Source organism: Staurois parvus, unplaced genomic scaffold (assembly GCF_062004578.1).
Source record: "Staurois parvus isolate SC_StPar_1 unplaced genomic scaffold, SC_StPar_1.0 ptg001062l, whole genome shotgun sequence".
NCBI lineage: Eukaryota > Metazoa > Chordata > Amphibia > Anura > Ranidae > Staurois > Staurois parvus.
The window spans coordinates 112,278-124,835 of record NW_028318858.1 but is presented as its reverse complement, the minus strand read 5'-3'; the positions used below and the strand labels follow the sequence as shown (position 1 = coordinate 124,835).

Here is a 12,558-nt window from a genome sequence, read left to right as displayed (position 1 = left end):
ATTGTGGAATGCTCAGGAGTATGTATTGCACAGGGCTCAGGAGTGCATATTACACAGGGTGAAGGGCTCTGGAGTGTGTATTGCACAGGACTCAAGAGTGCAAGTCTCACACGGTGTGCAAGGCTCAGGAGTCAGTAACAGGCTAGTGTACAACCAAAAATTACCTTCTCCCAACGTCTTCCCTGCAGAGTTGTCCTGCCAACCCTTAGTGCAGAGGAGGGCTGCTAGTACTTACCTGAGAGTCTCAAGGAGAAGTCCTCAGAGCTGGCATGGGCTGCAAGAGGAGCCACTGTTGGTGCAGCTCACCTCCTCCTGTCATATGGGCAAGGAGTGTTCTGTACCTGAGCTGCTCAAGGATGCGTGCTATCTCTGGTAAACACAGAAGCTGGCAGAAGAAGAGAGTAGTACAGAAAACCTGAACTGTATGTAAAGGTGTCATGGAATTGTTTAAAAAATTTTAAACTGTAAAGTGAGTTTTCACTAATGGTGTTTATGGCTAATTTTCAACTAGAGCTTTGTGCAAGATTTTTTTAAATATAAGTACAGAAAACATCCTCTGCCAGCTTCTGTGTTTACCAAGGACAAGTAAGTGAGATCAGAGCCGTGCCGGAGACAGGCGGACTGACCATTTGGAGACTCGGGCACTGCCCGAGGGCCCGTGGTCGGTAGGGGGCCCCATGAGATGCCCCTGGTACCTTTTTCACAGGCTTTTTTGTTTGGGCAAGGACACAGGGGCCCCATGACCCCCTATTGCCCCGGGGGCCCCATGAGTTGTCAGTCCACCCCTGGCCAGAGGTGTCGATACTTGAGTACCACTGGACATTAATAGAGCTTGCACGCACGCAGGGCATCTGTTTAGTCCCTCTGCATACCAGAACTCCTGGCAGTTGAAATGCTGCTTAAAAAATGTAAAAGCCAAGTATTGCACACACATTTAGGTGCGATTTTTGTGCTAATGGATTTCATTGGCCAGAATATTTCTTCTGGGCATTGGAATGCATTTATGCTCAAACTTTAGATGGGTCCAGTGTTTTGGTGCCATAAGATGCATTTATACGCATTAGACACGTTCAGTGGTTTTTTCTGCTCTTCAGCTCCTATGCTGAACGCGCCTTTGGTATTTTTTTTATTTTTCTGCCTTTAAACTCTCCTCTTCAGATATGCCTGTAAATGCCTACGTGTACATGGACACATAGGCTTATATAGAGGTGATTTTACAGGCTGAAAATAAAACAAAAAAAACTCAAGGCCTGTAACAGTGGCGTGTGCCCTTATAGTTGACATGCCTTTATTTTATATTTTTCACATTTACATGCAGAATGTGCTGTCAAGCAAAGGAGTCAGTGCTTGGGACAAACTATATCTCCGCCAATAGTGCAGTGAGTTTTTCTAATGATATGCAAAGTGCGGTGATGGTTCCATATGCGACGTGATCATTTCATATGTGATCTGCAAAGCCCTAAGAAACGTACCTGTTTAGGGCCGTTTCGTTCAGTATGTCCGTTTTTCATCTGCTTACGGATGAAAAACGGACACCCATGTATTTCTATGGACTAGCGGATGTAAATGGATGATCATACAGCAACAATACAGTTTAATACAAGAGGGATAGGAGAGCCCTGCTCCTTGGAGCTTACAATCTAGTTAATGTCCGCATCTGTGAACATCCACTTTTTTGAACGAAAGAAAACCCTATATTTCTTCTGTAAAAAATAAATGTAACGGAAGCTTATATCCGGTCTGCTAACATCCGTTTTTCTGCAAATTAGCATCTTTTTTTTTAATTTTCAATAAAACAATAATAATAAAATAAAAATAATAATTTGAATATTAATAAAAAAATAATAAAACAATAATGAAAAAAAATTACAAAATAAAAAAAAGCAAAATCACAGGAAAGACACAGGAAGCACAATGCATGCTGGGTTAGAGCAAAGTGTCTTGGGAAATTTCCATGACTCATGAAAAAAACAGATGGAAAGCAGATGTGAACGGATCGCATTTTGCTCAAAAACGGAAGTAATTGGATCAAAAACAGATAAAAATGGATGTAAATGGATAAAACCAGATGTGAACAGATCAAAAACGGATGTAAATGGATATGAATGGATATAAAAACGGAGGTAAAAAATGAAGTCTTGATCCATTTAGCTTCGATTTTGAAAAAAAAAAAAAAACGCGACTAAAGAAAAAAACAGAACGCCTGTGTGAAAGGACCCTTAGGTGAAAGTTGCACTGGGGTAATCGGAACTGGTTTTGCAAGGCAGAAAACAAGAACTGACAACTTTCCTGGAAACACTGAGCACCCCTGGTGTCAGCAGCTCATGCATAGTATCTTTTCTCCCTATTTGTGGACCTGTACTATGGTCATAAAGAATGTCTGCAGTATTCCACTAGTGACACCTACTGGCATGAAATGGAATATTTTCTACTTCGCCTATTTCTACCATCAGTCATGCGGTACCAAGCAAACTTCTCTGATTCATTCATGAGTTTGTAAACATTTAGTCATGTAAATTTAATTTGCTATGTTTAAAATGTGATGTGATCTTTTATTAATAAGGAATCTAATTGACAAGGATGTCAGAAGTGTGAATTAATATGCATCTTTTAATAGGGAAGTTTAGATAATATAAATTAAAGGAAAGAAACAGGAGGAGCCCATTTAAGTGTAGTAATTAAAACCGTGTTTAATGGTAAAGGATAAAAAACACTCACAAGAGTAATAAATAGAACAAGCTCATCTGTATGTGAGAGGGATGATCGTTCTTCAGCGTCCTGCAGGCACCACCGATGGCATGGGGGGATGTATGCTGGGCTGATGGTGATGTGTGAAGGCACAATGGCGGTCTGTCCTGTACAGTAATGGTGCTGTGAAGCCGATCCAGTGGCGTCTGTACAGGAAGAGACCTACAACCAGCTTGGAGCACACCGGTGGAAGTGACGTCACCGAGACAGGCAGAGAGTCAGTCCGATCAGGAGGCACAGGCGTGGGACAAGCAGGCTACGCGCTCGGAGCCTCTAGCTCCTTCAATTGGCCTGAGAGACATCCAAAAAAGACTTTTGTTTTTTTTGGACATTATTCTATATTTCACAGTGTTTTACATCATTGCTATTCCTTACATCACTCTCTCTATATATTGTTTACCTCATCTCTGTGCGCCATAATTACTTTTTTACTGGATAATATAAACTGTTCAATAAAAATATTTTATTTCAGGTACTTATATAGAGCCATCAATTTACACAGCGCTTTACATATATATTGTACATTCACATCAGTCCCTAACCTTCAAGGGGCGTACAATCTAAGGTCCCTAACTCACATTCATACATACACATACTAGGGCCAATTTAGACAGGATCCAATTAACCTACCAGCATGTCTCTGGAGGGAGGAAACTGGAGTACCTGGAGGAAACTCACACAGGCTGAACATGCAAACTCCAGGCAGGTGGTGCCCTGGTTGGGATTTGAACCAGCAACCCTAGTCCTGCCAGGCCGAAGTGCTGACCATTTAGCCACTGTGCTGCCCAATATGGTGTCTTTACTGGCTGGCTCTAATTTCCAGGGGCAATATTGACCAACAATTCTAAGAGCTAAAACTGAAGGTTAGGCATGGCGATTTCCATCTTAGATAAATGTAAGTATGGGTGTGCCATACCTGTGGGATCCCCGTGGAATCTGGAAATCACTGGTGATCTCCACTGTTTTTTTTTTTTGTTAAACTTTTGAAATGGTGGGTTTAGTTTCGCTTTAAAGGCAGCAGAAAAATAACAGACTTACTGGTCAGATCAGCAGGTGAAAATAAAGGAAAAACTAAAAGGCGAAAAACGAATACAGCCACATCTAAGAATTGTTTTGGGGGTTAATACCGCTTTAAATGTGGTGGTTGCATTAGTTTTCTTCTTTTAGGCTATTTTTCCTTTTATTTTCACCTGGTGATCTGGCCAGTAACACACCTCCTGCATTACAGTGCCCCCACTCTGGATGAAGGAGCAACAGAGACACCTTTGGACAGCAGCATTATCAGTCTGGGGGGAGGAGAGTATTAAAAGCACTAGCAGATTTAGATGGACTAACAAACTGCAGCTGAAATAAATCCTCCTATCCTTTACAGAAGAGAAAGCTGTCATCTTAGACTCTGATGCACATGTGCAGCTTAGTTTACATTCTGGCACACTCCCTGTGTGCCTGGATGACTGCATTCCTTCACATATGCGGGGTGACGTCATTCTGTACCAGCCAAGCAGGCGGCTAAAGACCGGTGTCTACTTTAAAGGGGAACTAAACCCATCAATGTAACTATTTCCCACACCTGTTTCATTTAAGGCATGCTGGGAATGATGACTGTCACAGTTGCTTATGCACTCAACCAATCTGTCAAGCCATCAAATGTCTGCTTATGTACAAATGTGGGTGCTGCTCAGGCTACTACATGATCCCAATCAATTGCCAACTGCTGGGAGTGCTGGCTGGGAATGGAGCTCATCTCATTAGCATGTAGTGAACGAGAAGTTCTGCAAGCCGCACATTGCTGCAAATCCACTCATGGAAAAGTATGTGGCTGTCTCAGCCTGAGCCCTGTCCAGGCCACGCCTCCAACACATTTCGCTCCGCCCCCAGGGCTTAATCATGATCACCAAATTAGTGGACTTCTCCTTCAATACATAAACTGTCTGTTGTCATACCTGATCACATTTGTAGCACTATGGCAATTGCAGATCACACAGACTAAGATGGCAACTTCCTTGGCTAAGAGGGATGGTTTAGTTGCAATTTAAAGCGGAGTTCCACCCAAAAAGGGAAGTTCAGTTTTAAAGAATGGTCCCCCCGCTCCCCATTAAGGATTGGCACCTTTGGGGAGTGGGGGGGGGGGTGATGGGTACCTGAATTTGACAGGTTTCCGCTGCAATCGCCTAGGCGGTTGGAAATGGAAGTTGTCCTCCTACCCTCCCTCCCCGTAGTCTTGTGGGACACGTGACAGGTCCCAGAAGATGATGGGGCCATTCAGGAAGCGCAGCACTACCCGCGCATGCGCAGTGGGCACCCAGCTGTGAAGCCGCAAGCTGTCACAGCCGGGTGCCCACACTGAAGATGCCGGCCTCTTGGAATACAGGACAACTGGAGAAACGGGCTGCAGCGGGGGCAACGCGGGATCACGGGATATGTGAGTGGCTGTTTTTTAAAAGTCAGCAGCTACAGTTTTTGTAGCTGCTGACTTTTAATTTTTTAGAGTGAGTGGAACTCCGCTTTAAGTTTGAACTCCAGCGAACACTCTTTAAAACAAAACCAAATCCTACGTTTTACAGCCAAGGAAGCTGCCATGTTAGCCTCTGTTTTATCTGCAGCTGCCATGGAGCTGTACATGCCACCAATCATTTGATGGCATGACAGTTCAGATGAGCATACAAGCAACTGTGACAGTTATCATTCCCAGCATTAGATAAAAAGATATATGGAGGAGAGCCCCCATAGAAAAGAAGGTACTCTCATGTGACCCAGGTAGTTTTAACGATATAAACCTTTATTGAATCACATATAACACATTTGCACAAGCATGTACAAAAATGTAAGATAGTCTCCACCCATCACCATTAACATATGACAATGTTGTCACTTAAAACTAGGAAAGCCTGGGTAAGATGTAAAATTGTAAGATGTCAATCCCCAAAATGATATATCACAAGGCTCACATTCACCACCACAAAGACATCCCATAGGACCTGGTTAAAGTAGATTTGTGGGAGCGGAACACAGACATAGCCAATAGGGGAATAACTAAACATAAAGAGATGAAATCATGCATATAAATCAATGTTAGTGTCAATCGAGATGATATAATTCTCAGCCATGTATATAATTGCAGAAATTCACCACTTCAATTAGGAACTCAAAAACCTAAAAGTCCTATCACCCTCATAAAAGTTGTGCTGTGAGTGATGTCAGAGGGACAAGATCCAGACTTGGAATCAATAGATGTTCCAGGCAAACCAATCAGTAAGGAAAATGCCCTCTGATGGATAGCTGTAGTCAGTCATGAAATTATTTTGGAGGAGGAGGTCTGTGTGAAAAACAGATTATAAAGTTGAACGGACTCAGCATGGACGTTCACTCAGATTGTAATTAATCAACTTGTCTCCAATTGAAACCATCAATCCACCGCATCAGCGGATAGTTAGGCTGTATAGTGGGAAAGCAATCTACAATCAGTGGCTCATCCACCTTCTGCCACCTTTTTTTTTCTTTTCTATTTCATCATTGCCAGCATACCTTGAATGTAACTGCTTTTTTTTTTAAACCAGTAAATCAATGGGTTTAGTTCCACTTTAAGCAGTTACAGCAACAGCTGTTTTTTTGTTTTTCAAATGAAAATGTTTTACTTAAGTGTCAGTGGTAAATAGTGTGTCTCAACTGCCACTTGTGCTGGACAGCTTGGTCTGGTAAAGTTGAAAAGTTTATTTATTTCAGATACTTATATAGCGCCGTAAATTTACACAGCGCTTTATATATATATTGTACATTCACATCAGTCCCTAACCCTCAAGGAGCATACAATTCTAAGGTCCCTAACTCACATTCATACATACACATACTAGGGCCAATTTAGGCAGGAGCCAATTAACCTAACAGCATGTCTTTGGAGAGTTGGAGGAAACCGGAGTATCCGGAGGAAACCCACGCAGGCACAGGGAGAACATGCAAACTCCAGGCAGGTGGTGCCGTGGTCGGGATTTGAACCAGCGACCCTACTACTGCCAGGCGGAAGTGCTAACCATTTAGCCACTGTGCTGCCCCAGACCTACTGGCCGTATCACCAGGAAAAATAAAAAACCCCACAACAGAAAACTAACGCAGCCATCAAATCTAAGAACTGATAAGCTGCAATAAAATACATTTGTTTTTGGGTTTCATACTGCTGGAACTAATCTAGTTTCTACAAACTAAATTATTTGCTATATTTCTTTTATACTTTTCTTTTTTTTCCCTTTTTATGTTTTTTGTTGTTACCTCTGACCTAATATATGGATTTATGAGGGATTTTTCTGCGAAGAATGTTCATTCAGTAGGAAGCTGTATGGGGCGCTGTCTTTCTCAGAGACGATAATGGCAGTCATCTCTGACAGTCTCTTGTATTGTGTCCCCAGTCTCTGGCAGTCTCCTGCAGCACATCTCTAGACTGCAGCTACTCTTGTAGTAGGTCTGCAGTCTCTGACCGTCCCCTGAAATATGAAGAGTGACTCACAGTGCTTTTTTTTTGTTGTTGAAAACATATGCTTTATTTTTATATAGATATATATAAAAAAAAAAAAAGATACTTAATCGGGGTACATTCCACCCTGTACTGCAACACAGTGCATAAATACACTACATAACAATACAGTCACAATCATACAATACATTCACCCAGCGGTAACTCACTCCTTGGTTATCTCTCGCCCCGACTACTACAACTCCCTCATTGGCTTCCCTTTACATAGGCTATTCCTCCCTTCAGTCCATCATAAATACTGCTGCCAGACTCATCCACTTTACCAACCATTTAGTGTCTGCTACCCCTCTCTGCCAATATCTCCACTGGCTTCCAATCAGTGTCCTCCACCCCTGTCTGCCAATCCCTCCACTGGCCTCCAATCAGTGTCCTCCACCCCTCTCTGCCAATCCCTCCACTGGCTTCCAATCAGTGTCCTCCTCCCCTCTCTGCCAATCCCTCCACTGGCTTCCAGTGTCCTCCACCTCTCTCTGCCAATCCCTCCACTGGCTTCCAGTGTCCTCCACCCCTCTCTGCCAATCCCTCCACTGGCTTCCAATCAGTGTCCTCCACCCCTCTCTGCCAATCCTTCCACTCACCCGACCAATAAAATTCAAAATACTAACAACTTACAAAGCCATCCACAACTCTGTCCCCAGATACAGCACCAACCTGGTCTCAAAATACCAACCAAACAGCTCTCTTCTATCCTCCCAAGACCATCTGCTCTCTAGTTCCTGTGTCACCTCCTCCCATGCTCGCCTCCAGGACTTCTCCCATCCTATGGAACTCCCTACCCCAATCTGTCAGACTGTCTCCTAATCTATCCACCTTTATACGATCCCAGAAAACCCTTCTCTTGAAAGAAGCCTATCCTGCTTCTAACGAGTATACTGCTTTTTATTTCTTCCATCAGCTCATCCCCCCACAGCTATTACCTTTTGTATCACTCAATCCTTTCTCTAAGATTGTAAGCTCTAACGAGCAGGGCCCTCTGTTTCCTCTTGTACCAAATTGTATTGTAATCTACCTTCATTTTATAAAGCGCTCAGCAACCTGTTGGCGTTATATAAATCCTGTATAATAATAATAATAATAATGATGCCAAACATGATGTGCGGAGAAAAAAGTTCCCCGAACCATCACGTCATGCCGCTTATCGTGAAACCGTATTTTTTTCAGTTTTAGACAAAGTGGAGAGGGATTCGAACTTGTGTCAAGTTTTATTGCTGTGTCCCCCATTAGGGAGATTCTTCCTATTTGTCCTGTTTACCATTATCATTGAAAGCAAATCCTGAATTTTGGGTTGAAATCAGAACAGGAAAAGGGCCGAAATCTTCCAATGGGACACTAGTTCTGGTGACATCTCAGCATTCTCTCACTTTGGAGGAAATTCCTTTCACTTCCTGTATTGGCTATGGGACAGGAAGTGAAGGGAAATCTCTGTAATGGGAGACAGATGAAAAAAAAAGTGACAGGCGTAAGGCCAGGTTCACATCTGTGCAGTTGTAAGGGCCGTGATTTGCGCGGGCACAAGAGCCCATTCATTTTAATGGACTTCCGTGCCTCGAGACATGCAGGGAAGTCCCTGCACTTCTTTGGAAATCGCAGCCCACTCGAGAACAGAGATTCCCAGTATGGTTGCGATTTCCAGTGCAGGGGGCAAGCCATTAGAATTAATGGCACCCGCATTCCTCTGTGTGGGTGGTGCAGCTGCAGGTATTTGTGCGGGTCCTGCCTTGCTCTGTGTGGGTGGTGTGGCTGCAGGGATTTGTGAGGGTCCCGCATTCGTCTTTGTGGGCAGTGCTGCTGCAGGGATTTGTGCATGTCCCGCCTTCCTCTGTGCAGCTGCAGGGATTTGTGCGGGTCCCGCCTTCCTCTGTGCGGCTGCAGGGGTTTGTGCGGGTCCCGCCTTCCTCTGTGCGGCTGCAGGGGTTTGTGCGGGTCCCGCCTTCCTCTGTGCGGCTGCAGGGGTTTGTGCGGGTCCCGCCTTCCTCTGTGCGGCTGCAGGGGTTTGTGCGGGTCCCGCCTTCCTCTGTGCGGCTGCAGGGGTTTGTGCGGGTCCCGCCTTCCTCTGTGCGGCTGCAGGGGTTTGTGCGGGTCCCGCCTTCCTCTGTGCGGCTGCAGGGGTTTGTGCGGGTCCCGCCTTCCTCTGTGCGGCTGCAGGGGTTTGTGCGGGTCCCGCCTTCCTCTGTGCGGCTGCAGGGGTTTGTGCGGGTCCCGCCTTTCTCTGTGCGGCTGCAGGGGTTTGTGTGGGTCCCGCCTTCCTCTGTGCGGCTGCAGGGATTTGTGCGGGTCCCGCCGTCCTCTGTGCGGCTGCAGGGATTTGTGCGGGTCCCGCCTTCCTCTGTGTGAGTCGTGCGGCTGCAGGGATTTGTGCAGGTCCCGCCTTCCTCTGTGCGGCTGCAGAGATTTGCGCGGGTCCCGCCGTCCTCTCTGCGGCTGCAGGGGTTTGCGCGGGTTCCGCCTTCCTCTGTGCGGCTGCAGGGGTTTGCGCGGGTTCCGCCTTCCTCTGTGCGGCTGCAGGGGTTTGTGCGGGTTCCGCCTTCCTCTGTGCGGCTGCAGGGATTTGCGCGGGTCCCGCCTTCTTCTGTGCGGCTGCAGGGATTTGCGCGGGTCCCGCCGTCCTCTGTGCGGCTGCAGGGATTTGCGCGGGTCCCGCCGTCCTCTCTGCGGCTGCAGGGATTTGCGCGGGTCCCGCCGTCCTCTCTGCGGCTGCAGGGATTTGCGCGGGTCCCGCCATCCTCTGTGAGGCTGAAGGGATTTGTGCAGGTCCCGCCTTCCTCTGTGCAGCTGCAGGGATTTGCACGCCCGCAGCGACACCACCCGCACAGATGTGAACCAAGCGCCTTGTAATCCTCCATTATATTATCCAACATTTAGAAGAAATAGGTTTGCCCATAGTAACACTCCCATTGCGTTCACCAGGCCTGCTTCCTGTAGGATTACATGCAATGAATGCTGTTTAGCCCTTTGATGACGTCATGCAGGTAAAGCGACTCCCGCTGCTCTACAGCTAAAGAACACTCGCTCTGCGTCCTCCTCACCACGTCGCGTCCGCCCCGCCCGGAGGCTGGCACAAATCTCGCGCCTGCGCAACCAGACCTCCGAAGCCCACTGCTTCTGGCCAATCAGAAAGCGCTTTGGAGGACCCTCCCGGCCGGCGAGGCCTACCACAGCCATCCAATCGCGGAGAAGCTTGCATCCCCCGCTGAGGTCCTGGTGGGAGGAGGAGGAGGGGAGAAGCAGACTGCTTGGAGGCGGCAAGATGGCGGCCGGATACTGAGGGCTTCGCCGATTTCCAGCCGGTGTCGGATGTAGTTTTCGCGGCTGGCGAAAAATCAGCAAAAGAGAAGAGAAGGGAGGAGCGCGTAGCCGAGGCCGGCTTTGTCTGGCGGTAGAGCGGGAGGAAAGGCCGAGGCTCCGCCTCGTACGGCGGCCAGCAGACATCTTCTTCCCATAGTCCTATTAATAATCCTCGGCGGACCCGCCATGACTTCCATTCACTTCGTGGTCCATCCGCTGCCCGGGACCGAGGACCAGCTCAATGACCGGTAATCCCCTCCCTCCCCCATTCCTTTCCCTCCTTCATAGGCTGAGGCCTGGGGCCCGTGCGACAATAGAGGGGCCCCAGCCAATGAGAGGCCGACCTTCCCGCACATGGGGCCCACATTTCCCTGATGAGGAATGGGGCTTCATGTACGAAGGCTGGAGCCAATCAGAGCTTCTTGTAGTGTACGGATGTATTTGGCGCCCTTATCTCCGTGTCTTAGCGGATTTACGCCGCCATTGGCGATTATTTTTTTTTCCACGGTCGCTTCGTTCTTTGTCACCAAAGTAAAGATGACCCCTGTGCTTTCCGCGAGTTCGAATACAGGAGGTGCGCTGGGTAGATGGTTGACGAGGATGGGGCCTAGAGACCCTTTCGGGGGGTTCGCTTGGTGGCTCCCCATCCATACAGGCCGCCCTTATAGAAAGGTAAAACAGAAGCTCTCCCGGTGCCGCCATCTTCACCCGCTCCTCCTCCTGGGTGTGGATGGAATGGCTGGGCTGTGATGACATCACTCCTGCACATGCACACATGAGCCAGTGTAGCGGCACGGCGCTCTGCATTCATGGCACACCCAATGTTCCCGGACTGCAGAGCACATGGTGCAAGGACAAAAAAGAAGCGCACCAACCTTGCGCATTCTCAGTAGACCAAATAATTATTTAATACAAAAATATACTCAAAAACAATGAAGTATTTCAAGAAGCTCTGATGAAGGAACGTGTCAGCTGTTCCCTGAGTGTCCACCCCTATGATGGGACTCACGCAAGTCTTACCATTCCATAGTTCCTTTGAGAACTGACGTGCTTGAAATACTTCATTGTTTGTAAGTATATTTTTGTATTCAATAAATATTTGGTCTACTGAGGTAATGCGCAAGGTTGGTGCGCTTCTTTTTTGCTTTTGCTTCACCGTATTGGTCGGGCTTCCCCAGCCTTGTTTGGAGCTGCACAACCCCATATGCACAGGTGGTCGAATTTTTTCAAGTTCTGGTTCCATCTATCCACCTCTTTTGGGTCTCAGAGCGCAGGAGAGTTCGTTTCTATTTGACATGCGTAAGGACGTCACCGGCTAGAGCCAATGTGAATGTCTCCTGAACGGCACACGTTTCGGAGATGTATTCCTTACCTACAGGTAAGGCCCTTTTCACGTGGGGCCGAGTCCGTATGCTCAGCAGGGGATCTATCTGCTGATCCCGCGGAGTGGGCGGATTACAGCATAAGCGGAGCACACAGGACTCTGCGCTCTGTGGACGGCAAGGTGTAAATAGATCAGCTGTCCGTTTACACCAGACTGCCCTCAGATCCGATCCGCCCAGACGGAGGGGGAACAGATCCCCTTCTATTTGTTTTTAGCAGATTGCAGGTAGGTGGGTGTAGACACACAAGTCGGTATACACCTGGCCTCCCATTGAGGAGAATGGAGGGTTCGATCAGGTCTGTCTGAAAAATGGATAGGCAGACTTGATCTGACTGACCGTGTGAAAGGGTCCTACGACTTATTGTAAGCTCACCTGTTAATGCATGTTTAACCTCTTCCTGGCGGCCTCTAGGAGGCTGGGCTTGAACACAGCGAGGCTGCATAAATGCTTCCCAAATATAAATATTTCTGTGCTGAGTGCGCACTCCCGGCACAGTTACCGGCAGGATTTCTTTCTATTTTGAGCTCTCCAGCAATGCGATAGCCAATAACGGCAGTCACATGATTGGAATGTCCACCTCCCAGTGTCTAGAACAGCCTTTCTCAACCAGGGTGC

General features: G+C 47.2%; 1 protein-coding gene across 13 annotated transcripts in view; it reads left to right on the top strand.

Annotated features, from left to right (window-relative positions):
• Positions 1–10,476: 10,476 nt before the first annotated feature.
• The window catches only part of UBR5 (ubiquitin protein ligase E3 component n-recognin 5), a 98,866-nt gene continuing 96,784 nt past the window's right edge, over positions 10,477–12,558 (top strand). For 12 of the 13 annotated variants that reach the window (XM_089658283.1, XM_089658274.1, XM_089658284.1 and 9 more), the window contains exon 1: positions 10,478–10,806. In XM_089658283.1, the coding sequence (XP_089514409.1) occupies positions 10,745–10,806 (62 nt within the window). In that variant the 5' untranslated portion in view covers positions 10,478–10,744. Of the gene's footprint in view, positions 10,807–12,558 lie in introns of all 13 variants that reach the window. The other variant, XM_089658276.1, reaches the window with a different exon arrangement.